Consider the following 25,676-nt stretch of genomic DNA (forward strand, 5'->3'; position numbering starts at 1 on the left):
GCTCATTATTGTCTTCATCTTCGGAGCTGTCTACTTTTGACATCAAGACTCTTTTTTTTGAAAGGCTATGCCAGCCTATTCTTGTTTACTGTCATAGATATAAGTAGCTCAGGAAAAGTTGAAGTTATGGGTACACTCAAATAGAAACCTCACAAGGGCAGGACAGCAGCCAAAATTGCCATCCATGAGATTTCCAGAGAGAGTATCCGTGACTAGTCAAATGACGTGATTGTGCACAGATGGCTGTAATCTACTAGAAGCAGATCTATTGGAGCATTGGGGGAGAATTGTTCTCTTTTTTTGGTATATCCCTGTGCACAGTCCATTCCATTTCCAAAACGCTGTAATGAAACTGACTTTCCCATGGAGGATAAGAAACATAAACACTTATTTAAATTGGAGGAATGATTGTTAACATCTTAATAGGAACATTTTAACTCTATTTATGGGTTACAGTAAATTTTTACCACATCAGTCAGGTTTATGTTACCTTAAAATAGAAGTTGTAATTCAAGACAAGGCAGGTGGATGTCTGGTACATCTGTCAGAGCTTTATTAAGCATCATATTTAATCTTAAAATTTATCTGCCTAAATCTAAATGAGACAGATTCTTCTGATTATGATCTGAGAGTCTGTTATTGGACTCAGTTATTTTCAGGAACTTTTCACAACAATTTTATTCTGATTCTTGAGTAATGTTAACTCATGCTCCATGTAACACATGCTTACCATGGCTTGTTTCAGATGAACTACCTTATCATTGAAGAAAATGTGGACAATGATCCCTGCAAGTTTGCTCTAATGAGCCGGGAAACATCAGAGAGAGTCATTTTACAGGCAGCTAATCCAGAAATTCAGCAAGCTTGGATACAGGACATCAACCAGGTCCTGGACACACAAAGAGATTTCCTAAATGGTATGTACATGGTCTGTGCTTTGTTTCCCAAACTGTGATCCTAAATGGGATTTAGAATCTTTGTGTCTTTGTTTTCTTTACAAGAAAAACATTCAGTGACTTCTTTTCATAAGGTAAATCACAAGGAGAAAACTAGACCAAGTCTGCCTGTCATGAAGCACTGGGTCAAGCAGTATCCATGGAGTATGTGGGAAAGAGTCCTCATAATTTACAGCTGGTCTTTGAAAAGAGACCACCTCAGTGACACTCTAGAGAAGTCTCTGTCTTGCATGCCAGGTCTGCCTGGTGGGAAGAAGAATGGGAGAAGGGCTGGGCAAGCCTGATCTGAACTGCCGTGTGTCCCTGGAGCCCACCCTGAGAAGCTGCTACAGCCCCATCTTGCGTTAAAGACTGCAGGTCATTCTGGCCTGACTCCATTAGCAGTATCTCGTGGACTGCTTTTGGCAGCCTACTGGCTCCCTGCTTAAATAGGTGGTGGGTCCCTGTGCAGTTGCCATGCATATATCAGTCAGGTTCATGTTCAGGTCTCAAGTCCCTCCATCAGTGATGTGCCTGTGGTGGTACTTTTGTGCAAGATCCTTTAAAAATGCTGGGGTTTGCAGGGCTGTATCACCTGGTGCTTTCCATGCTACAGGGAGATTTTATATCTAATCCCTTCACATGTCAAAGCCAGGTTGCTATTGTATCTACACAGTATCTCCCACTTACTCAGAGTAAGACTAATCCCCAAGAACCTCCTGTTCAACATCACCATGTGCTACAAGCTGAGGACATGAGATGGGATGAAGGCTGCCTCACCATCCACCCTCTTACAGGCCCAAACTCTGTGGGGCAGCAGCTGCTTTCAACAGAAAAAAAAAAAAAAAAAAAAAAAAAAGAGAGGGCAAAGAAACATCTGGGCTTGTTTTTCCTAGGAACCATGGGAGCTGTGCATGAACAGGGGCCTTTCCGTAATGTTAGCTTTGCTTTAGGAATAGATTTGGGGTGGTTTGAAATAATATTTCAAATTAAAGCTGTGTTTCTAAAAAAAACAGACACATGAGCAACAGAAGTGTGTATTTTGAAAATACAGAGGAATCAAATTCAGTTAACAACTTTAGCTTGTTCCTGCTCATGACTGGATGAGTGAAGGAAAAGGAACCAGGACTAGAGGAAAAAATCTAAAAATAGAATCTCTTTTGTTTGGTTGGAAGCAAAAAAGTGGGTATCATTACTTCGGATGCTGCCAAAATTGTTTCGCACTATTCATTTCAAAACAGCTTTTGTTATGGAGCTTATATTAGAAAAGAGTTCTATGTTTAAAAACTTATTGCATGTTCAATAATGAATCTTATTTGCTTGAATCAAAATGGTTTGGCTTGGCACAATCTGCTAGCTTTTTTTATTTTCGAGTTTTGGTGTTTGGTTTTGTGGATTTTCTTCTGCAAAATCTGAAGAGGCTCTTTCAGTTCACATCAAAACAAAGGTTTCCTTTTCTTCAATGTGAAGGATTTTAAAATTTTTTTTTAGCTTAGTTTTACTTTTCATAAGTTAACTGGCAAAGGGTTACAGGCAAAAGGTGTTTGTGACAGTTTGAAAACTATGGCTGAGCTGAGAAGGGAAATAGTGTTTCATCTGTGATTCCAGAACTTGATATTGGATTTTCGTAACTTGGAATAGAAATGGTCTCATACAACCACTGTGAAATGATTCTTTAAATACATTGTTGAGATGAGCAGTCTAAGTTCTCCAGTTTGACCAGCTGGTACCAAAACTTGCCAGTTTTGTGTTGGTGCAGTTGGCTTTGAATGAAGGATTATTGGAACAAAAATAAGTTCCACTAATGTTTATCTACAGAAATATTTTTAAAAAATTTTCTGAGAACTCCACAGACAGTACTGCAGGGGGGTTCTGTCTCTTCCACATCTTTCTCACTCATTGTTTTATTCACTCTCATTGTATTATTCACTCTTATCCTCCCAGGACTTAGGCCCTGTAGCCCCTTTTTCTACTGAAGCATCTTCATAACCGCTATTTAGCCCATCTTCTGTGAGGCCAGCAAGGAATTTGATGGGTTAGGAACATAATCGTCAGTATCTCTAGGTAAAAATAAGTAAAAATAGATTTATATTAAAACACAAGCTTAAGGATTTACTTTAAACCTATAAATAAGATCCAAGAAAATGATATTGTATCCAGTAGAGCCTGTCCAGTCCAGAACAATTTAAGTGGCTTTTAGGATGTAATCTTATTGAGGCTGACTAATCTTTAAATACGTTCTTTAGCTTTGCATTTCATTAAAGCGGATGTTTTCTGTCTTTAAAATCATATTAAATCCACACTGAGCCAATGCTGCGTAAATTTAATAACAAAATATTCCCTGTGAATTCCTGCCCAAGCTGTCTGATTTTTTTTTTTCTTTTCAGCAGGCAAGCCCTAAAGAGTACGGGGCTATATACAAAACATAGTATTTGCATCCACAGTTCGTAAATGTAAAACTTGAATCAATTACACTGTAATATTAAACATTTTAATATTTTTTCTTGGAAAAGCAAAAGCTGCTAAGCTTGAGAAACAGACTGTGCACCAAATGATTTGCTATAGTGACTGTTCTTTCATTGCTTTAAGAATCAAGCTCTAAACAAAATATGTCACTGATGGATATATTTCATAAAGAAAATGCCATTTAACTGTACCTTTCCTTTAATCATGTTTTATGGGGGGTTTTGAGAGAGAAAAAGAGAGCACGCAAGTACATGGACTCTGATTTTTGCCAGAAGCTTGTAAGAACACTCACAGATGTTGAACAGGAGGCTGGAAGCCAGGCATTGCTGTGACAGTTAATGGTGGAATTAGTAGCCACAAGTGGACAGTCGTCTAAATACCCTTTAAAAGCACTGAGTAGGATAAATTGTTTTGAGATTGATTGAGAAGTGTTCATTCAGATCTTACTGCTAAAGAGCTCGCAGCCTAATTTACTGAATATACTAGTAAAATGTCACCATCACTGTCAAAATTGATGTCAGAGTTCTCCCCAACCTTCCTTCTCCTCTGTGGCTGATCTGCAGCAGGACCAAACCATTTTCAGCTGCAGTTGAGGTAAGCGAGTGAAACTGGTAGTCACTGTGGCATAAATACGGAGCACTTTTGTGACAAGGGTCACTGTGTGGGTTTTGGAGCCAAGTAATCGTCCAGATTGCTACAGGTCTATGTGTTCCTTTGAAGAAAATGGTGATCTGGCATCCTCCTTGATTATTTTTTTAGTCTCTTGTTCTTTAGTATTAAGTGATTTCTTGTTGGAGTAGTTCTGCTTTTCTCTGGAAGTGGAATGCTAGAGAGTATGCTGTGTGGTGCTGAGCCTTTCTGTTTTTCTTTCCTTTTCCTCTTGTTGGGAAAGACATTCCTTCTGTTGTGGTTCCCTGGCTGGGCTGATGCTGTGACATTATGTCCTCCGTCTGCCTCTTGCTAGACTAGTCTCTCTGCATTCCAGTAGGTTTAGTCTGGTGCAGTACTAACTGACTATAAATCATCCATTAAAGCCACATGACATGCAAAAAACTAAACCCGTAGGTCTGGGGATGGTAGTCTGAGCCTAGCAAATCTGTTTCTTTCCCATTTACTGTAGTCCCAGCCCTGATCCCTTCTCTTCCAAACATAACAAATTCTTTATTTCTTTACCATCTGGCATTTTTATCCTTCCTTTTCCCAGTGTAAGCTCTCTCCATGACTATGTAATGTACACTTTTACAAGCAGACTCTTTCTTAAGGATTATGAAACTGGTTAATGTTGCTTGTGGGTGTCTGCTGGAGAGGTCTGGACTGCTGGGATTTGTGGTCTTTGTGCCACCTATACTTCCTCACTTACTGGTCATTTCCAGCAGTTTGTTTGAACCAAAATAGTTAATATAGAAAGCACATAGAGGGCTAAGTTGCAGTGCATCATGTCTGAAGAGGATTTACTCGTCACATTGTCTTGGGAATATGCAAATGAGACATGGGTCCTGACCTGTGTTTTCTGATGATAGCAAAATTGACTGTAAATGAGCTGTGCATCTCTTATTTGGGCTTTCATTTATTTTGACTACAGGATACAATTAATTTGTGGGACTTCAAAGAAAATTAATGCAATTAATAAATGCTATAAATGGCAACTATTTTAGCCCACTGTGTTGGTTAGAGAAACTGTTCTTCACAGTAGCATGAAATGCTGTGTTCAGTTCACGTGCAGTACAACATAACATGCTTGCATCCTGTCTAGCCATGAATGTGCCATGTGCTTCCTTAGGTGGCATCTCCTGTCCCTGTTTGGTTTGCAACTTACGTGTCTGTTCCAACTGAATCACCCCACACACTCTGCAGCCCTTTGCAATGTCATTGAAAGCATATAGCTAATTCTTGTCCTCTTTTGCAGCGCTACAGTCTCCCATAGAGTACCAACGCAAAGAAAGTAGCTCAGCAGTGCTGAGGCCCCAGACCGGTAGGGTCCCTCAGCCCAACAGCAGACCCTATTCTTCTGTTCCAGTAGGGTCTGAGAAGCCTTTGAAGGCTACAAGCCGTAACCCATCTCTCCCACCCCTGAAGATATCTACCTCCAACGGCAGCACAGGGTATGAACACTCACAGCCTGGAGACAAGTATGAACAAAGCAAGGTACTGAACTCATCTGATAAAACATGATCTCATGGCCCATTTCATATGCCACAGATGATCTGTGAATTTAGCCTTAATTATCAGCTAACCAGGTGAACAGGAATCAACATACTGAAGCAATGGTATGAAATGTGATTTGGGTTTAAACTGAGACTGTGAAAGCTCTGGCATCCAGATGGGTGACACTTTGGCTGGGAAATGGAGACAGAGCCTGACCCTGGAGCCTGGAACGCTGATCCCAGTGTTTTTTGGGGCACTGTTTGCAGACCTAGTGAACTGAATATCCATTTGCAGTACTGGCAGCAGCAATATTCAGGCTTGTCTAATATCCATTAATCACCCATTCCTGAAGAGGTCTACTGTGATGGTGTAGAAGAGTTTAGACTTTTTCCCACGTAACAGCTCGCAGGGTGCCAGCTGAAGGGTGTAATCTGGGTGCATGTGCACTGCATACAAACACCAAAGAGTCAGTAACCATCAGCGGTGTTTGGACCCTGCTGCTGGCTGCGGTTGACCAAAGCCACTTTCCAATATGACCTATATTTAAGATCATGAGATGTGCGAGTATTCATTCGGCTTCTAACGTTGAGCCTTCATTGTTCGTTCCCCCCAGTTTGGCTTAGCCCAGATTGTTCGTCTGTAACACCATACAAATGAGAACATGGCTGGGGCACCACTGCTAGCAGCTGTGAAATCTAATATGAAATAGGAGGCTGGTTTGTATCAGATCACTGCTGCCTTTCAGATCCTTAAAATCCTCTTCTACCGATGTGAACTTTAAGAGTTTTGTATCCTTTTCCCTGGTACAATTAGGCTGGAAATGAAGTAGTGGGATTGCTGCTGGAAAAGACAGGTTCCTCAGTGCTGCCTGCTCACCAGTTTCTGTTGTGTCTGTTTTCGCAGACTGATTTGGGAGGGTGCAATGGGACCTCTTCCATGGTGGTGGTTAAAGATTACTATGCACTGAAGGAAGATGAGATCTGTGTGAATCAAGGAGAGGTGGTTCAGATCCTTGCTATCAACCAGCAGAACATGTTCCTGGTGTACCAGCCTGCAAACGACCACTCTCCAGCCGCTGAAGGATGGATCCCTGGCAATATCTTGGCTCCCCTCACTAAATCCACTACAGATAATACCGACGGAAGCATCAAGTAAGTGCCATGTTGGCTTCGCTGGGAGCACTATGTGGATTTTTTGAGGAAAAAAATAAAATAAAAATAAACAAACCCAAATGGTAGGGAATTCCTGCTGGTTTTTATCTACAGTGCCATTGGAACAAGCTGAGTGGTCAATCTGCAGCATCGGGCAGCCATGGTTGATGGTTCGGGTTTTGCTTATTTTCATTTTGTGGGGTTTTGTTTATGCTTTGGAGAGAAATAAAACCATAGACGGTTAAAGATATGTTTTATGTTATGCCATTTTACACCAACATGGATCTGCTTGGACTGGACTTATATTTATGTTGTATTAAGTTACTAATCTATATATTGGTTATAACAGCATCTAGCAAAAAAAAAAAAAAGACCCACAAAAAAATCCAGGCCCCGTGTTGGACTGAGCTTTGCTTCTCAAGGAGGAGAGATTTTGTTGTCTATGGCAATTTTCTTGTACAGCTTGTATCTTTTTTTTTAATTTTTGTTTGGTTTATTTTTTTTTTCTGTTCGCAGTAACTTTTGTAATATATTTTTTTTTGGTTTGAAAGACCCCCATCCAAGTACATTCCTGTATAAAGTATTTTGCACTATTTAAAAAAAAAAAAAAAAAGAAAAGAAACAAACTCATATTGATGAAGTCAGGTTGTGCAATATAATGGATAGTCGCAATGTTCATCATTGTACCTGTAATGTAACTAATTTTAAATGTACTATTTTAAAGATGTAAAATAAATTTTCACCATGAGCATGTTTTAATGAGGTAAAAGAATTAGTTTGACCCTTTTTTGGTTTGTTTTTGTTTGTTTGTTTGTTTATAACATTTTGTTGCTTATTTAACAAATGTGTGGATATATATATTTTTCTTTTCTGATTTTTAGAAATTTGTCAGTCTGAAATGACTAATGCAAGAAAGTGGTTTTTTGGTATTAAATACAGAAGGTACAACCCTCTTTTCAGTAATACCTGTTGATTTCTTTTAACATTTAAAATGACTAGATAGTAATGCATGATGTATGCTACAAATTGTGTTACCTTACACAAGTACCTCAAGGCACAGAATTGAACACAAGGAAACATTTTGTGACAGACTCACTAAAAATAATAATTTGATCTCTGCTGAAATTTCAGTTAAGAGAAATGATGACTTTACCTGTCAGTCAGTAATGAATGCTACTATGAATTGCATGTTAAGCCAAAGGAATTGCTTAGCACGTCTCTTGCACATCTGCCGTGGCCATTCCTGGGTTCCTCTCTAACCACAATATGCAACCACGTGCCCTTTGATTCATCCATGGCACTAGGCTGATGGGGAAAACTCTGATTTCATGGCAGCTGTACAGTCAAATTCTGCGTCAAATTATGTAGTTGCATGAATTGTGTCCAGGAAGGCGTAACAGAATTGAAAGACACATGCATTGAATTTCTCTCTTTCTCACTGCAGTGAGATTTAAGGTTGTAAATCATGTTTTTGTACTCAAACAGCTAAAACAACCCTGAAACCAAAGTGAGGCTTGAATAATAGAAGTCTTATGGGTAAAAAATGACCTGGAACTGGTGTTGTGTTCAGCCCTATCTAGTCTGCCAGATCACATTGACTAATTAGTATAAGTAATAAAACTGTTTCTTCTGTTGACAAATACTGTACACAAAATACGTGGTCAATTCAGTAGAATTGGCGTCATGTATTATTCACTGATAGGTCAGGGAGTCCATCAGCCATGTCCTTGACTCTTACCATATCTTGAAGAAAAATGTAACAGTCCTGAAGTGTTGGATAACTTCCCCCACTCTGCACATCTAATTTGGACCTCCTTCAGAAACAGCCAAATATCAGATAGGACTTGCTGTCTGGCTGAGACGTGCAGGGTGCTGTGGTGCTTCTTTGCTCAAACATGACTGCCCATGCCAGCTCTTCGCAGTGGAGATACTCATCCTGGTTGCAAAAACAGTCAATTTTTCGATTCAGTCTTGTGTTCAGTGGCAGCCAGCTGCTGGGCGGCCATTAGTTTACTTTTTTTTTTACTTTGAGCTATTGTACAGCTCCCATCAGGTATAGCCAAAGTATAGCCAAAAACCACTTAGGAATTAGACGCAGTGTTCATGGGGGAGCGTCAGCTGTGTGGGGCACCCTTTGAGTCCTACCTTGCTAACGTACTGCGTTTTATTGGCATCACAGGTGATCGTTGGATTACATGCAACTTGCTTTATAAAATGTATCAAGGTACTGTAGACATGACATGTGCCAAACATTGGGCTTAAACATGCAAATCAAATTTGCATGACTTAAAGGTGGGCAGATGCTTTGAACCTGGATCCCAGCTCATTACACTGCTGTTTTGAGAGCTTTCTGCTTTGGACAACATACCCCTACCCAAATCCCACCCCCCACACACCTGTCCACTATTTAAACCAAAATAAATCCATATTAAGAACTGGTTTGTTTTTTTCTTAGTTTTTTATGTCTGCTTTGATATGCAATTTCTGTTGTCCACACAGCATTGCTCTTACAAAGGGTGACATGGTCTATTATTATTTTTTTTCCAAGAGTAAGGTCATAGGAGCAGTAATGAGGGGTGAAAAATGTACTGGAAATCGTGTCTGCTGTGATGCTTGCCAAAAACCGTGGACCAACTGATGTCCTCTCTAACTGGATTGGTAAAATCAAATGGGAAATTCTCGGTCTTGAGAGGCACAGCAGATCTTGTCATTCTAGGAAATGACTTATCTCTTGGAAAGTCCATGATGTAGCTCCTGTTTATTGAGCTACTCATGTTCTGAGCAACATGTAGGGAGAAACACCTTGAATTTCTTAATTTTTTTTTATTTGCTCTACTGAGTAATCTATTAAGACGATTCCCATGTATTACATTGGTTTCACTACTTTTAACCAACAAGACTGAGGACCAAATTAATGTTTTAACTGTAGCAAAGATAAAATTCTGTTTGTGGCAATGCGACAAAGTCCCTGAAACCAGATGACCAAGTTCTAGTCGCCTGCTTCCATCATGGACATTTTTTTCCTGCTCCATGCATTTAAGCAGCAAGTGTGGCACAACATCTGCTTTGCAGATCTGTTTGGTTTAATTTTTAACTTCAACTCTCATTGCTCAGATTGAGATAGACATATTGCTGGTGGCTTTCACCTTCTAGAGAATTGCAGTAATCGCAAATGGGGATGCTGGTTCCCCTTTCCAAATCCTTCCTTCCTGCTATGATTTGCCATTTGATTGCTGCATTTTTTGGTACAACAGGAAGTCATGTTCATGGCATACCCTGCGCATGAGAAAGCGGGCGGAAAAGGAGAGCAGTGGCAAAAATGAAGCCAATGGGCCACGTAAATCCAAGGATATTCTGGGGAACAAAGTCTCTGTTAAAGTGAGTAAGGCCATCTGAAAGCTGTGTGCTGCTCTCCTGCTTCCCATCCTTTTCACCCCCTAGAGCATCCTCTCCTGAGAGAGGGAGGGGGCGGTAATTTTGGGTTTGTTTTTTGTTTTTTCCACTTTAGCTATCTTTTTTTTTTTTTTTTTTTGGTAGTATACATTTTAGCAGGACTTTTGCATGCAAGATAAAATGCAGCCTTTGTTTTTAATTTTCTTTTTCCTGGCATCCCACATGGAAGTAAGTAATCTTCATTAAATAAACAACTATATGTATGGTTAAATAACTGTTCTTAAAATTGAGACATTAGTGATTTACTGACCTCTGACCTAGCCCAATCTGCAGCTCCATCAGAGCCGCTGCAGTGGTGAGAAAGCCCCTGGGTGAACCAGTGGCCTTACTGAAGTTGATGAGTTTTCTTTAGGCCAATATTTGACCACATCTTAAGATAAGAGGTTCTCAACCTTGAGATGCTTCAAATTTTTGGTCTGGGGAGATGGTCTCAATGGCCTTTTCTTTCCATATTATCAGACCAGGCAGAGATACTGACTCTGTCTTGCCAGGAGAGGGTCTCGTGTGTGTGTGTGTGTGTGTGTGTATGTCTGTGTCTGTGTCTGTCTCTCTTTCTCTGAGATCTCCCAGTATGGAAAAGGTTGAGAGCTGTGGGGTTAAGCTCCATCTACTGCTCTGGGTGCCTGACTACTGTGCTCCAATTCAGAGGACCCATCCCTATAAATCAACCATGAGGCCTGCTCAGGACTAATCTGGGGCTTTCCCTCCTAACAGAGGCAAGCAAACACTCGTTGTGATTTTGACACGACCAAAGCCCATCCTTGATTCAGGAAAGCACTTGAGCATGTCCTTTGGATCCACCCCACTCCAGGAGAGCCCATGATTAAGTGTTTTCCTTTGCAGAGGCTTTCCGTCTTGTAAACCTAGTGAAATAGCCATGGCATGTGCAAAGGGAGGAACCCTGCCACTGCAACCTAGGCACCCCTCGCACCCCCTGCACAGCTGCCCTGCAGTCAGCCGGGGAAGGACTGGGCCCGGGGGAGGCTGTTGCTCCAGCATGGTGGCCACAGTTCTTCCTCCTGTTGCTTCCTTGCTGTTCTTACTACCTGAACAACTTGCAGAATCACTGCCTCTTCTTTGGCAAAAGCATGTCTTTGCTACCCCTGTTTTGTTGTTGGTTTGGTTTTTGTTCAGTTTTTTTAGAGCACTTTCTGTACTGTTACCCATTTCCATGCTGCTCACAACTCCTGTGCTGCTCTGCTCTGTCTAACCAATTTCTCTTCTAATCTCTTGTTCTTTCTTCCTCTTCACGCTGCCAAACAAGGAGACAAACAGCTCAGAGGAATCAGAGTGTGATGACCTTGACCCCAATACTAGCATGGAGGTAGAGACAATCATCCTTGTGATTATTTTTTTGTTTCCAAGAACATGTGCCTGTTTTGAAATGCCTTTGCTGAAAGGGGAGCTGGTGGGTCTGTATTGCTCATGGACACATGTGCCAATTAAATGTGAGTCACACAAAGCACCAATTCTGGTTTTGCCAAGCGTTGAACTGGAATTTGGGCTGCTGTTGTGGTGGGAGCACTGGAGGAAGTTGAGGAACAAGATACTGCTGAGCTGGAGGCTCACATAGCCACCCTCAGTAGCTGTTTCCCTGGCACCTCATTCAGTGAAACAATAATGCATGCGTGTCAACTGCCAATAAATGTAGCACCTTTCTATATTAAAAACATCCCTTATCCTGGCAATACGTGCTGACCTGCTAGTCAGGCTTGTGTTACAAATCACTGGAGCAAATGTTGGTACACCACAATGAGTGCTTTAAATTATCTAGAAGATGAGACAAAGTTTCTTTTTTTTTCTCCTAGCAGAGTGGGAAATTGCATTTCTGTAAAGGTGCTGAAGGAGAATGGTAAAACTGGCTACGTGAATGTACCCATATCACAGACAAGGCTGATGCAGATAGGGGGATGCAAATTATGATACATTACACTACTCTTTTTCCAGTGTGAAGCCACTAGTTCTAGTGCAGTGACCAGGACACACTTTGTTGAGAGAGCTTAAAATCATAAAGAGTCATATATCTGGTTCTCCTCAATTAACATCTTGCGGGACCCATTTTTTTCTGTGTATAGTGACAACAGCAAGCATTTGTATACATTGTGCCAAGGCTGAAAGAGCCTCCTACTGAAACAGGCCAGGGCAAGGTTCAGAGAGACATAAGTGATTTTGTAGAGATGACAGGGTAGGCCATTGGAGGACAGGGCGCTCTGTTCTAGGAGATCTCCAGAAGTTGTTAGCCAGGCTGCACTATAAATATCCCACAAAAGAAAGCTGATCTTCCTCCTGGAGGGAAAAAAAATAAAATGGGGGGGAGAAGTGTACTGAGATGTACCACCTCAGCTTTTAACCTGCAGTGTCTCTCTTATTTTAATTGTTTTGGTGCAAATGAGCCCGTCTTTGAGAAGGTGATGTGTACTAAAGGAAAGCTTTTGACCCAGCTGACATCCTGGAGATTGGATGGTCCTTATCACTAAAGCTGCATTATTCTCAGGAGTGGGTTTGTGTTTTCAAAGAGCATTTTGCCAGTCACAGGTAACATCTAGAAGTATATGTATTTGTTACAGGGCAGTGTCCAGTTGTTGCACGTGAGTCCATGTAAGCTTTAGATCACTGAAAATTGCCCTCAGGAGTAAAAGATGGCTGAGATTCAGGTGTATTGTACAGAGCTGGGTGAGAATCACCATTCTTTTTGCAGAAGATTTCTGTGTTTTGACTTTTCTCAACAGCAGGAAAATGGTTATGTTTTAAAATTGTCAGTGGAAGGTATCTGAGAGTCCTTACACTGTTGGCATTTCTAGTTATTCCTATCATACTCCACATGGATCTTTTTTGTTTGATTTGGGTTTTTTATAATACTATGGATCTTGCCTGCCTCTCTGAAGTTCAAGAGATAAAAGCCTTTCTGTTTAAACCAAAAGACACCAATGTGAAGTCTTAGCTATGGTATTGAATCTGCTATTAGAGGAGTAACTACATGCCTAGTATGTGACTTGATTTCTCTCAGAATCTCCCTCCTGCATCTCTCAGGTCACTTACAGGAGGTGACTGTGACTGTGCTGCACTGCAGTCCCCAGGAGCCATGATGTTCCCTGTGGCTTGGAAAGCTCGTCTGCTTATGACTTGGGGCTGAGAAAATGTTTAAAATGGCAGATAAATAAGAGTGCAATTGTGGAGGTGACTTTCTAAGGTTACACTGCTCTGCAAGGAGCAGCGTGGCCCTCACTTTGTGCTGGTTTTAGTACACCTGCAACCTGGAGTGAGTGTGGTCAGATTGTTGGTCTGGCTAAGAAATATTGGTGGGGAGGGATTGCTGGTACCCAATATAAACTAAACAAAATCATCAAGGGAGCAGAACAATGGAGGGCTATAAAACCCTATTGAATCTGTAGAAGAGGCCATGGGAAAGTCTAGTCTGTAAAGGTCTGGCGTATTTACTACAGGAAGCCACAGTTGTTCTTCCTTTCTCTTATTTTGAGTGTTTTGATGCTCCTTTTCAAACATGTTATGAGAAATGAACTATATTAAGGCCTTGGGAGCTAAAGTCTTTTCTCATTAAAACAGAGGCAAGGAAAGATACTTCCACCACCAGAGCCTGGTTCAGGACTTCAGTAGTCTTTTACGCTTTGTGTCCTAGGCTTAAACAGTGCTTAAACAGCTGTTCCACCCCTCCACCTCAACCTGTGCATGCAGTGAAGATCAGCATCTCGCCTGGTTTTCCTTTCCCTGCTCCACATGGTACCTCCCAGTGGAGCCACTGGCAAGCTCCCAGGGGAGCTGGAGACAGCGTGAGGGGCTGCCCAAGGAGGGAGATCACCTTCTCCTCACACCTGGCTCAGCTCGTGATGGATTTTATAGACACTGGGAGTGCTGGTAGGAGAGAGCTATGTCCTGGCCAACTCTCACAGGTGCACGAGGCCCTCCCTGTGTCATTAAGGCAGAGTCGTCTGTACCTGTTATTACAGCCAGATAATAACAGGGCAAGTCACCTGGCTTCTCTTAGAGGACTGTCATCCCTGACGTCCCTCTTCCTCCCACCATGCATGAGAATGTGCACCCAGTGCTGGAACAGAGAGCAGTCTCTACATGCAAATCAGACATATTAATTACTTGGAAATGTCAGTGCAATTTACCTCCAGCCTACTCACTGTGCAACAGGTCAGTAAGCTGGTTGTAGTACCCATGAAGTCCCACAGCTACTGTGGTCTTTCAGATCTACCTTTGCTTGCTATTCATAAAATACAACATAACTGTTCAGTAGATTCCAGATTTCTGAAGCACTTTGCCTTTGTTTCAAGGGGAGACAGACAGAATGAAATGTGGAGAACATATATAGAGAACAGGAAACTGCAGTTCTGGGGGACTGTGTAAAAGAGCTAAAATGCCATTACTGTAGTTTTGCCCACACAGGGACTTGCTGGCCCTGGAGAACTTTTAATTCATTATAACTTTGATTAGAAAGATTATCTCTTGGTGGATGTTTCTTTTTTTTTTATTAATATGTAATGAAAGTCATTAAGGATGGAAATGAAATTTGGGGTTTTTTCTCCCTAGTTTTCTGATTTTTGCTGTTGTTTCACAAAACAGAAGGTGCAAACTCACCTGTTAGGCACGTGAGTGTAGGAGCAGGCACTTAAGGAGCACGTCTAGCCATGGGAGGGATAGGAGTAACCTATATTTAAGAAAGATTGGAGACTCCCTTTCCACATGTCTGTAGCTAATTGCACAGGGACAGGCGACTCCAATTCTGGGAAGAAGGTGTATGCCCTTGTGAATCAGTAAATACCATCCACACCCAGGTCTGAGGTCCTGGACAATGATGCAATTAATTGTCCTATTCTGTGTCGTAACGTCTCATGGGGTTTTGAGATTGCTAAAGGGGTCATAAGTCAACTGTGCAGATCCCATCAGGCTACCTCTCTTGTCTAAGTGAGTGCCCTTACACCAGTCAGAAGACCTGACTGACCTAAATGTCACTAAATTTAGCAGCAGCTCTTAAAGGCTTTGGGGTGGACCTCACATGTAGGGATCTGACATGGCTCCAGATGTCTTTTGCACAGCGTGACTCCAACTGCAGTGCCTTACAAGCAACCCTGACCAACACACGGCTGTCACTGTCTAGTGTTTGTTCCAGTTTCTTAGCTGTGCAAAGGAGAGATGACCCCAAGTCAGTGGAAGTGCCATCATTAGATTAGTGAGCTGGGCTGTTGCCAAGGTACGTAAACTGGGCTTCATAATCTCTTTTTTTCAGTTATTACATTTTAGCATGTTAAGAACTACTCAGAGACACTTAAGATAAGCACTAGGAAACATCCTGTAGGGAAGAATATTGTGTTAGCACCCCCGTAGTCCAAGTGGTTGAGTAAGTAATGGTTTGGTGGATACAGCATTGGCTCCAAGTCAACACTCAGCTCAGGCCAAGAATTCCCAAGTGCTTTAGGCAAATGCCTTCACCCCCTGCCTTGAGTTGTCCAGCTCCAGAGCAGAATCTAACATACTCTCTTGGTGAGATCTTGTACAATACTGGTAAGAAAGTTATCACAGTATGAACAAGTACAATCCTGAAAACCTCCCCTGTTCCCCTGGGGTGGCCTCCATGGGTGACACCGCTGTTCTGCTGCCCTGAGTGGCCAGGGATTGCTGAGACTGACCAGAAAGGTGCCTCATCAGGTGGGGCATAGCCTGAGGTGGCAGCGCAGGCATGGTGGTTTAGATTTTGGAAAGGGAAGGAGTGACCTATTTCATCTGCAGGAAAGGGGTAGAGTGCTACAACACAGTGCCTGGATACAAGAGACATCCTGCAGCTACAGCCGTTGAAGTACACCAGCCATTAGGGCCTCATAGCAGGAGCGTGATGAGGGCAAGAGGACTTCATCAGTTATTATTCTCCCATTTTAAATTATATTTTCCCTTTGGCAGCATCTATCCATGTGTAGCAGGATCCTTACTTGCTCCTTCTATCAAGAAATTTGTCTCGTTAATTTGTTTCTTTTTTTGGGGGAGGGGAGGCTGGTGACACTGTGAGACTGTCTCCTCAAAAGTCTTAAAGTAAATGTTGACCAAGTCAGAGACGGATTGATAGATCTTTTCCTATGAATTAGTTGGCTTAATTCCTCTGTAACCCATTTAATCTTTTTCTGAAAATCTTTTTTTTTTTTTTTGAGTGATGAAGCAAGGAACATGCTGCTGACTCTGCTACCAGCATGTGCAAATGCGTCAATATTTTATTTTAACTCGGTGAACAAGAAGTGCCATGAAGTGTTTACAAAATGCTGAGCTGCTTGTCTCAGAGTAAACATGCCCTCTACTGTTTAGATAAAGCACGGATCTTATTACAGAGGGCTTGGTTTGCAGCCTAGCCTTACGCATTGGGGGAAAAAGTATTCTGACTCCTGTTTTCAGTGCAGTTCCTTAAAATAGGACTTAAATGTGTCATTGGAAAAATCTGGGCATCCACAGGGCCCTTCTGTGCATTGTGTGTGTCTGGGAGAAGCAAAGCCTGGCCAGGGTGAGAAACCCTCACAGGCAGCTGAGCTGTGCTTGCAGGGCGTTTCAGGACCAGCCGCTGGCACTGCAGAATGGTTGCTTGCTCTCCACCAGATACAGCATGTGTGCACAAATGAAAGATAAGCTCTTGCTAGGAATTAGGACAGTCAGAGTCACTTTGCCAGTGGAATCACTGCCGCAGATGCCTTTCTATCTTTATAACATGAGCTTAACAAACCAGGAAAAAAAGTGGCCCAGTACTGCGAAATACTGAGTTGCTGGATGCAGCACCTATGCTGCTTTTCTAAAGCCCGACCATTACACTAAGTTACACTTAAGTCACTTAGATCTAAGTCCCTTAGATCCCTGCAGGTCCCCAAAGGCATTCAAGTATGCACCTCATGTGCCTTTCTTGGTTTGAGCCCAGAAACAGCACAGGCTGGAGGGGGGAGAAGCAAGGTCTATTTCTGGCTTTTTTATTGAATAACCCTGACCCATCTTCCCACTTCTTTATCTTAGACCCCACATCACTTGAGCAGAGGCCGTTTGGTCTGTCTTTGTCACTTTGTGTGGGGTTTCCATTTTCAGCCATCGTTGTATGGGAAACAGAAATGCTCCTGCCTGCAGAGGGACCATTACAAGTTTTCACCTACCCTGGATCAGGCTACAGGTATTTCATCCAATAGAAAAAATAAATCTATCTCATTTCAACTATATTTATGTTCCTAGAAAAAAGAGTCAGCTGTGTTACCTGAGGAGGGACTGCATTGGCAACCGAGTTTCATCCCTTAGGGTTTGTGTTTGCCTGCTGTGGGCTGATGCTGAAGGTGGTGTGAGAAGTTTTTGTGTTGGGCGGTTCCATCCCCATGATTTTGTTCACTCGCAGGCCGGATGGGCAGCCACAGTGGTGCAGTGGTGTTTGCTGGGATTTCTTCAGGGAGCCCTTGTCAGCATGAGACCCCAGGCTGCCTTTCCCTGCTCATGGCTGGCAATGTTTGGCTGAGGGCTGGGCTGTGAGATCCTCGTTTAAACCGGGGTTTCAGGGCTGAGCCTTTTGCTGCTTTTCAGAGAGAAGAAAAGTAAAACTCCACAAAAGCCATATAACCAGCAGTGGGTTTTTTTCCACCTGGTAATCTCAAAGCAGTGCAGAGCATTCCCTGAGGGAGTGTGGCGCAGAATCCAGGACTCCTGCATCACCACGGCAAACACCACCCGCTGCCCTTCGCCTTGTGCGGGAGCTCCCTAGGGTGAGCAAGGGCTTTTAGAGGAGGAAGACATGTTGGAGGGGGCAGTCTGTAACCTCCTTTTCTCTGAGGGAGGAGTCCCTTGGATTTGGAGCCCACCGTTTTTCCTGGGAGAGCATCCCTGTCAGCATCATGTGCCGTGGGTGCAGTGTACTGGCCCCTGAGCCTTGGTGGCTGTGGGGGAGCTGCACCCCCCCTGCCCATATTCCCCATTTCAGTGCACGGCACCTCACTGGGCTCGCCAGCAGCGTGCCCCGGGCCCCTCGCTGGCAGGGATTTCTGCCCTTCAGAGCAACATGGCTTGGCTTTCATATCTGTGTAAAAGCCCTGAGAAAGAGGAGGAGAATTGGGAAGAATTACCTGCATGGATTTTAACAGCTTTTCCAGCTTTTTACACACACCATCATTTTCAAGAAGCTCTGGAAGGTGCTTGGCAAGTCCATCCATAAGGGAAGCCACCCCCAGCACCGGCAGGAGTCTCTGCAGGCAAGCGGGTATGTGAGTTCCCGTCCTCCGAGGGCAGCAGGGCCACACTCTGGAGCCCTCCTCTCCACCCATGGGGATTAAAAACCTAATTGGCAAATGAAGAAATCATCTCCAAAGGTCTTGCACTTAATCTAGAAGGACTCTGTGGAGTCTGTCATGTCCTACCATCTGCCCATAGCCTGGAAACCTGGCTGCCCTGCAGAGAGAGACATGGAACCCCTGGGGCCTGGGAGCGGACATGTGAGCCAGTGGAGTTGCCTTCTGGTCACAGATCTGGCTGTGAACCCTTGCTTTCCTGTTTCTGCCCTTCCTACCCCATCATTTGACCCCCGCTTTCAAAGTAGACCAAATCCCATTCTCTAATTAGTGATGTATTAAATCACTTTGATAGCACTTAAACATTCTTGGGCAAACAGGCTTTTATTTTTGTCTAAGCTTACAGCATGCAAAAGCTGCAGCATGGCTGTGGGGGTGTTGTTAGGTTAACATTTTATTAATTAACAGTTGAAGCAAAATTAACAGATGTTTAGCAAAAGAAATGTAAATTTAACATATAAATTCTTCAAGTATTATCTAGCTGCGGTAATGTTTTTTCTGATATTCCCGTGGTGAGGCAAGGGAAAAAACCATTGCTAAGACAATTATTATAAATGACTGTGCCTTGGAAGTCATTAGAAATGTAGCATTATTTATTTATTGCTATATCCATTACATTCATCATTGTAGCTGCATCTTCTGATGAATCCTTTGGAGTTATAAGATTAATATAAAGCTTTAGGAGCGTTTCTTTCTCCTGATCTCTAATCCTGCAAGGATGGAAATCAGTGAATTGTAAAGGAGTTTATTGCATGCTGCAGGGAAGGAAGAGGAGAGCTTTGGAGGATAGATGTATATTCCAGTTAAGCCAAAAACTACAAAAATGAAGATGTATTTGCAAATGAGCTGATGCCTGGGGTTACTCAGCTGATAAGTGGATGGTCTCACCGCGTGAAAAGTGGCAAGTAATGGTTATCCACAGAACAGCGTTTTCTTCCTTTGCTGTGTTGTGTGAGTGATACAACTTAATCACAAAGATCCATATTCTTTCCCACATGCACAGGTTGGAGAGAAAATATTCTTAATCCAGTGCTCTCTTGTGCCCCAATTTCTTCCTGCCTGTGGGACTGAGGGGACTGTGTGTGGGTTCTGGACCCTACGGAGCAGCAATTACTGCCACTGAGCCTCTCACCCTCTTGGAGGTTCCCAGGGTGGCTGGCCTGGTGTCAGTACCCAGCTGTGCCCCTCAGATGGGGCTTTGTGCTTCCCCAGTGAAACCAGGGCCAGGAGGTGCAGCCAGGAGGAGAAGGACCTGACGTGGGACCCAAAGAGCCTGGCTGGCTCCCTCACCCGCTCAGGCTCCTGCCTGCCAAGCCCAGCCGTGCTGTCCCATTGCAGGGTGGCACGCTCTCCTTCACCCTCCCCACCACAGAGGTGTCTCCAGCATGGCTTTAAAAAATAAGAAGACCTAATTACAGTGCTCAAAGAGTCCTCTCCTGGGATGTAGGCAGAAGTTGGCTCCTCCCAGGATGCTGGGAATGGAACATTTGAAATCTCAGCACTCTTGAGAGCATGTGAGAGCCCAAACCATCACACTTTTGCCCAGCAAGTACAGACCTTTAGGACTGACTGGTGATGTGGTAGGGACTGAAACCTGCTTTGCCCACAGGCAGCAGCCCCTACTCATTCCTGGAGCGCAGAATGTAATTGACAAGTTGTTTGAGCTGGTACCATCAACATTGTGTTCTCTGTAGATGTGTCCTGAAGGATCAGATTCTGCTTGTTGGTAGGACAAAGGATAGTCTCAGTCTCAGACAGTGAGGAAATTTGATGTAAGGTATGTTTTGTGAGTGGTGTATCCATGTTATGCCTGGTTCATTTCTGATGGTGATGGGGAAAGCAGACCCTGAGGTCTCAGTGCTGTACCAGAGGTTTGCCTGGGGCTATGAAGAAGAGCTGTGAAACCAAAATGAACCTAAATGGACTTGAGTGCCTCCTTGAATGGCACCCTGAGCCATTCACCTTGGAAAACTATTTATAAAGCCAAAATATAAATATAAATCTTGAAGATGTATCTACATTATTTTGAAGGGTTATTGCTTCTGTTTCATGGCCTGATTTCTGAGCCTCTGCAAAAACTCCCATCAGCTTTGGCAGGCTATGAATTAGGTCGCTGCTTCATTGGCATCTTCCAAAATAGTTCTGAAATAGATAGTAACACAGATACTTAAGACAGCATAGACCACACTTGGTGTTTATGGTGCTTGATATCAAATTATTAGTTTGAATTTGGATAACAACGCCTTATGAGATTATTAAAACATTTAATGAGGCTAAACCCTCTATACTTTTGTACACCACTGTGAAGTTAGGGTTGATTCTGCATGTAAGAACTTAATGGTGTTGTCTTTGCTTTTCCCAACTTTGCTTCCAGGGTTACATGAGGTAATTGGTATATATAGGCCACGAAGAGACAGTAGCTTTTCAAGTCTTTGCTAACTTGATCAATTAACTGGTTAGATAAAATAACTCTCAGTTATTCAAACCAAGTTTCAAGTTAGAAAGTTCCCAGCAGTCCAATGAAATGAGTGAAATTTTACTTATTGTGATAGACCAAGAATTGTTGCAGGACTGATACATGCAAACAGGCAAAAAGAAGGCAGTATTTCTGTGTCAGTGCTTTACTTTTTTTTCCTGAAGCTAAGCAGAAGTTAAAAGACGTCTCCCCAAAGCTGGTCAGTGGCCAGAGTGCTGGTGAGATGCCTCAGGTGTGTGTTGACTGCAGACGCTGTGTGACGTGGGTCTGGAGCTGGGCACAGGGGGGCACAAACCACCTCCGGGAAGAAGAGTTAATGGCTTCAGCATTATCACCCAAGCAAAGAGAAAGCACATCCACCATCCTCAGCCTTAGTGCCTGTTACCTGTGATTCTGTATCAGAGTTCAAGAAGCTGTAGGTTTCATTTACTTCCCCAGCTGTGCCTGGGCTTGTTCTGTTGTCGCTAGGGCTCGCTGTGTCAGCCGGTTGTGAGAGGTTGCTTGTAGCCACTGGTCAGTGCTTCTGCGGCTCTGGTCAAGTTCATCATGGTACCTTGTGAAACCAGACGTCTCTTTGTCACTGTTCAGAAAAATAAATGCATTTATTTCTTTGTATTTTACAGATAATCAACCCCAATTTCATTCAAGAAGGTGAGTTAAGAACAGCTGTGCACTGACTGGCACGGAGGGACAAGTCAGCAGCTGGGATTTACTCCGGTGCAACAGCATGCTCTGCACCGGCAACGTCCACAGCAAAGGCAGCTCCCCTGCTGCTCGCTCCCCAGGAAAAGTGGTCTTCCTGCTGGCTGCTCAGCTCAGACTGCCCGGGGCCACAGGCGAGGCTGAACCCCCTAACTCTACCTTCACAAAGTCTCACCCTCCTGCCAGAGCACAGAGCTGGGGGACAGACAGTCCCTGCTACCTCCTTCTCTGAGCTGTCGACAGCTGTTTTTTTTGGTGAAGGAGGAGTTCTGAGAACCCAGCTGTTTGGGATCCAGATCCTGTAGTTGGTCTTATAATGTCTTCTCTAGGTTTGTATGGGGAACATCCTCGTCCGTAGATTAAGTGTCACGTGTGTGTCCCCATGTTTTTTTACAGTGGCTCCAGAGTTTCTTGTGCCGTTAGTGGACATCACCTGCCTGCTTGGTGACACAGTGATGCTGCAGTGCAAAGTCTGCGGGCGGCCCAAACCAACTATAACCTGGAAAGGACCAGATCAAAACATTCTTGATAATGACAACAGCACGGCCACTTACACGGTGTCATCCTGGTAAGGTCCCGCCTATGGATCCCAACACAGCTGGTCATGATGGTCGCGTTGCCTTCAAATATGGCACCAGCCAGGCTGTAAGACTCATTAGAAATGCAGTTAATCCAGTCTGACACAGTGTATCGGCAAATTGCTGCACCACATGTCCACTACAAAGGGTCAAATTTGGGGGTTTGGGTAGCTTTATCATTTCCCAAGCTGACATAGGATATATCTACAAAGTGTGTTTGCTGCTGGCAGATGTGAGCTTGCTCCTTCTGACCTCCTCAGCCAGCTGCGAGCCAGAAGCCAGAATGTTTCCAACATATTAGTTTGTCTACTACTGCTTCTGTGTTGCTGGGACTTCTCTGCTTGAGTTTGATGCCACGTTAACCCTTGGTAGGAACAGGAGTCGAGCAGAGCAAGCCCTCACCAGCTTGCAATACCCATATCATTGGGCGTTTTCTCATCTCATGGGCAGAGGTGGTAACTCCTGCAGCTTTCCTGAGTGTTTCCTCTGCTCTTCCTAAAAGATCCTACATGTGCTTCTGGGAAGGCTACATCTGGCTGTGCTTGGACAGAAGGATGCTTGTCATAATGTTCCAGGGCTGGCTAGTGGGGAGGAAAACCAACTTTACATCAAGCATTGGGGAGATCCAAAAAAGATCTGGAGTTGAATTCAGGTCAGGTGACAACGTGCTGCTGGATGCTCATCTGCAGCTTATATAAGCGATTTGGGCCAAACTGCAGTGGAAATCTCTGGGAGGCAATCTTTCATGTGAACTTTTCAGCACTTCTGGCTCAGGCTGAGATGAATCCAGGGAGTACAAAGTCACTGAAAGTGAAAAGTGAACATCAAGAGAGAAAGGATTTTACATGTTCAATAAGAAAAATTACATCTGATCAAGAGCTTCCTTCAAAGACCATTGTGCAGCAGCCCCAGAGCACCCAAAATTGTCTTTTTAGCCATTACTCAGTAGATCGCCAGTGCTTTATCTTCAGGCTCTGGCTGGGGTTGGGATGGGGGGATATTTCTGTACAGGCTTCTGTTTTCCATCACAGTTTTTTGCCTGTGCATTGGCTCCCCATGCACTATCAGCACTTGCATTTTCTTGTTACTCATAGTTTCTTGTTAAAGACACTGCCTGCCAAGGAGAGGCCCAGGAGATCAGTGGCTCTCTTACAAATCTTCCTGGCATCAGTGTCCAGACTGGGGGGGAGAGAGGATATTTCAGTCCTGTTTTAAACCAGCAAAGTCAGACCAGCAAAAGCCGCAGCATCCCAGGCAGTTACACCGGCAACCATGTCCTTCTGCAGTTTCCAATAGATTACACATTCAAGAACTAGTCTACTTTTGCCATCAAGGAAATTTACTGTATCCAGTACAGCTAAAGCTGTTACACAAGCAAAATCCTTTAATTCAGGGCAACTTCATTAAATTGCATATTGAAGATGGCAACGGGCAAACCGAAGTGTCTATGTACCGACCTGCTATATATTCACTCAACTCGGTAGAGCTGTTTATTTTCTCAGCTTGGCCCAAAGTGTCTCTTCACAATGTCAGAGCTGACATTCTCTATCCCTAGCTGTTGTGAGATGTCCAGCCTTCCGACCGGGGCCCTAGCAGCCACATTAGATCAATGGCACATACTCCAATGTCTGAATCTCCCCAGAAGTGTCAGGCATCCTGCACTGTGTGACTGCCTTATGCATCTGTGGGAAGCCAAATTTGTCCAGTGTGTGTTGGAGTTAACTGCAGAGGCATAGCAGTTCAGCATCTCCTGAGACAGGAAAGATGTGTCTGGGGAAATCTTTACCAATATATGGAGTCTAAGCATCCAGCTCTGGACAGGCACAGCAAATGTTCAGCTCCTGGACTCTGCTTGCTGCTTGAGTGATCCTTCCCTGTCTCCTCCAAGGCCATAGCACACAAGCACATTTGCCTGGCAGGCAATCTGGACCATTCTGCTTGGAGCTTTCGTTAACAGCCTAATCCTGACATATGAAGAGGGTGCATTTGGGTACCGGGTTGCTGGGGGGGATGTTCCTTCAAACGAGTTAACAGGATTTGCGTGCATGTGTGTTTGTAATGAGGCAGGACAGGGACTGGTATAAAAAGCATTATCAAGTGAAGCAGCACTTTGTAATGGGGGCTTCCTGCATCCACAGTGACTCTGGGGATCTCACCTTGAAGATCTGTAACCTGATGCCTCAGGACAGCGGCATTTACACCTGTGTGGCAACCAATGAACACGGAACCGCATCAACCTCTGCAACCATCAAAGTTCAAGGTAGCACATCTGCCCTTAACACCCAGGATTTCTCCTGTATGGGGTCCCTGGGAGGGGGCTGGGAACACACAAGAATAGCTGGTCCAAAGGCAGCCAGACGTGGAGCTGTGCCAGGTGAATTGAGACGTTAAAATCATACAACCATTCCTCAGCCAAGACTCCCACTGATGGCTGAAGGCATTGCAGACTCTTTGCGCTCGATTAAGTCATCTAATCATAAGCATCACATCTGGGAAATGAAAATGCATTGGCACCGGTTCAGCTCCTGCGTCCTGCTCACTTCGTTGCTTCCCAGGGGCTGGGTAAGGTCGGCCAGGGGAAGCTGAGCTCCCTCGGGCTGCCGAGCCCCCTGGGGGGTGATGCCCTGACTGCCCACAGGGAGCTCTGCTTTAGAGCCTGCCTGGGGCAGGGCACCGGAGACCCAGTGACACTGATTTTCAGCCTCCCCTTCTCTGTGGGGGACAAAGGAGGCGAGAGTAAGATTTGGCCTGGGTGAACTGTTCTGCAGGGATTTAGCTCAGAGACTTGTCTCCGAGCCTGAATTCTCAGCGCTGTAATTAGTGACCCATCTGATTGTAATGAATATGAAATGATGAGTTGATGCTCATGACCTCCAGCTCTGGGAAGGGATCTGTTAGCATGAGGGATGAGGGGTGCCTGCTGTGCTGAAGGGGGTGGTGCAAAGACGAATATCCAACTGGTGACTTACAGATGCAGGAGTGTCACAAGCATTTAGAAGTCGATTTGTCTGGTCTCACAAACTGCCCTAGAGATATAATTTCCACAATTTATCCAAGCAGGTTTGTGGCTGCACTAACTACTCCTGTGCTGAAGGGAGCCCTGAGCAAATCACAGGAGAGTTACTGGTCATTTGTCAGTCTGCTGCCGCACATACCAAGTGCCATACATACAGAAGCACTCTGAAGGCCTTGCTTGCATCATTTTTGGACACTTCAGCAGTAACTGTGTCCCCACCTTCAGAACCTCACTCACTGCCTGGTGAAGGCCATGGGAATATTTGCTTTCATCAGTTCCATGGGCTATGCATCAGGTCTTGAGCTGGAGCAAAAATTAGCAGCATCAGGTGGCAGGTAAAGAGGCTCTGCCTTTACAGCAGCTGAGCTCAGACTTGAATCTGAGAAATCCCCCCCAAGGGGCAATTCTGCTGGCTGGTCTCACAGGGAGCTCTCTGGGGTGT

At 44.0% G+C, this 25,676-nt stretch overlaps 1 protein-coding gene across 17 annotated transcripts in view; it reads left to right on the top strand.

Moving 5' to 3' along the window:
• KALRN (kalirin RhoGEF kinase) overlaps positions 1-25,676 on the top strand; it is a 360,200-nt gene that overhangs the window by 320,975 nt on the left and 13,549 nt on the right. For 5 of the 17 annotated variants that reach the window (XM_026853031.1, XM_026853028.1, XM_026853032.1 and 2 more), the window contains 8 exons: positions 746-917; positions 5,308-5,546; positions 6,450-6,697; positions 9,952-10,075; positions 11,415-11,474; positions 21,562-21,589; positions 22,037-22,208; positions 24,357-24,478. In XM_026853031.1, coding sequence (XP_026708832.1) covers positions 746-917; positions 5,308-5,546; positions 6,450-6,697; positions 9,952-10,075; positions 11,415-11,474; positions 21,562-21,589; positions 22,037-22,208; positions 24,357-24,478 — 1,165 coding nt within the window. Of the gene's footprint in view, positions 1-745; positions 918-5,307; positions 5,547-6,449; positions 7,374-7,578; positions 7,632-8,876; positions 8,910-9,951; positions 10,076-10,234; positions 10,867-11,414; positions 11,475-21,561; positions 21,590-22,036; positions 22,209-24,356; positions 24,479-25,676 lie in introns of those variants that run through there. The other 12 variants (XM_026853038.1, XM_026853041.1, XM_026853040.1 and 9 more) reach the window with 9 other exon arrangements.

Source organism: Athene cunicularia, assembly GCF_003259725.1.
Source record: "Athene cunicularia isolate RWA chromosome 7 unlocalized genomic scaffold, athCun1 chr7_part1, whole genome shotgun sequence".
NCBI lineage: Eukaryota > Metazoa > Chordata > Aves > Strigiformes > Strigidae > Athene > Athene cunicularia.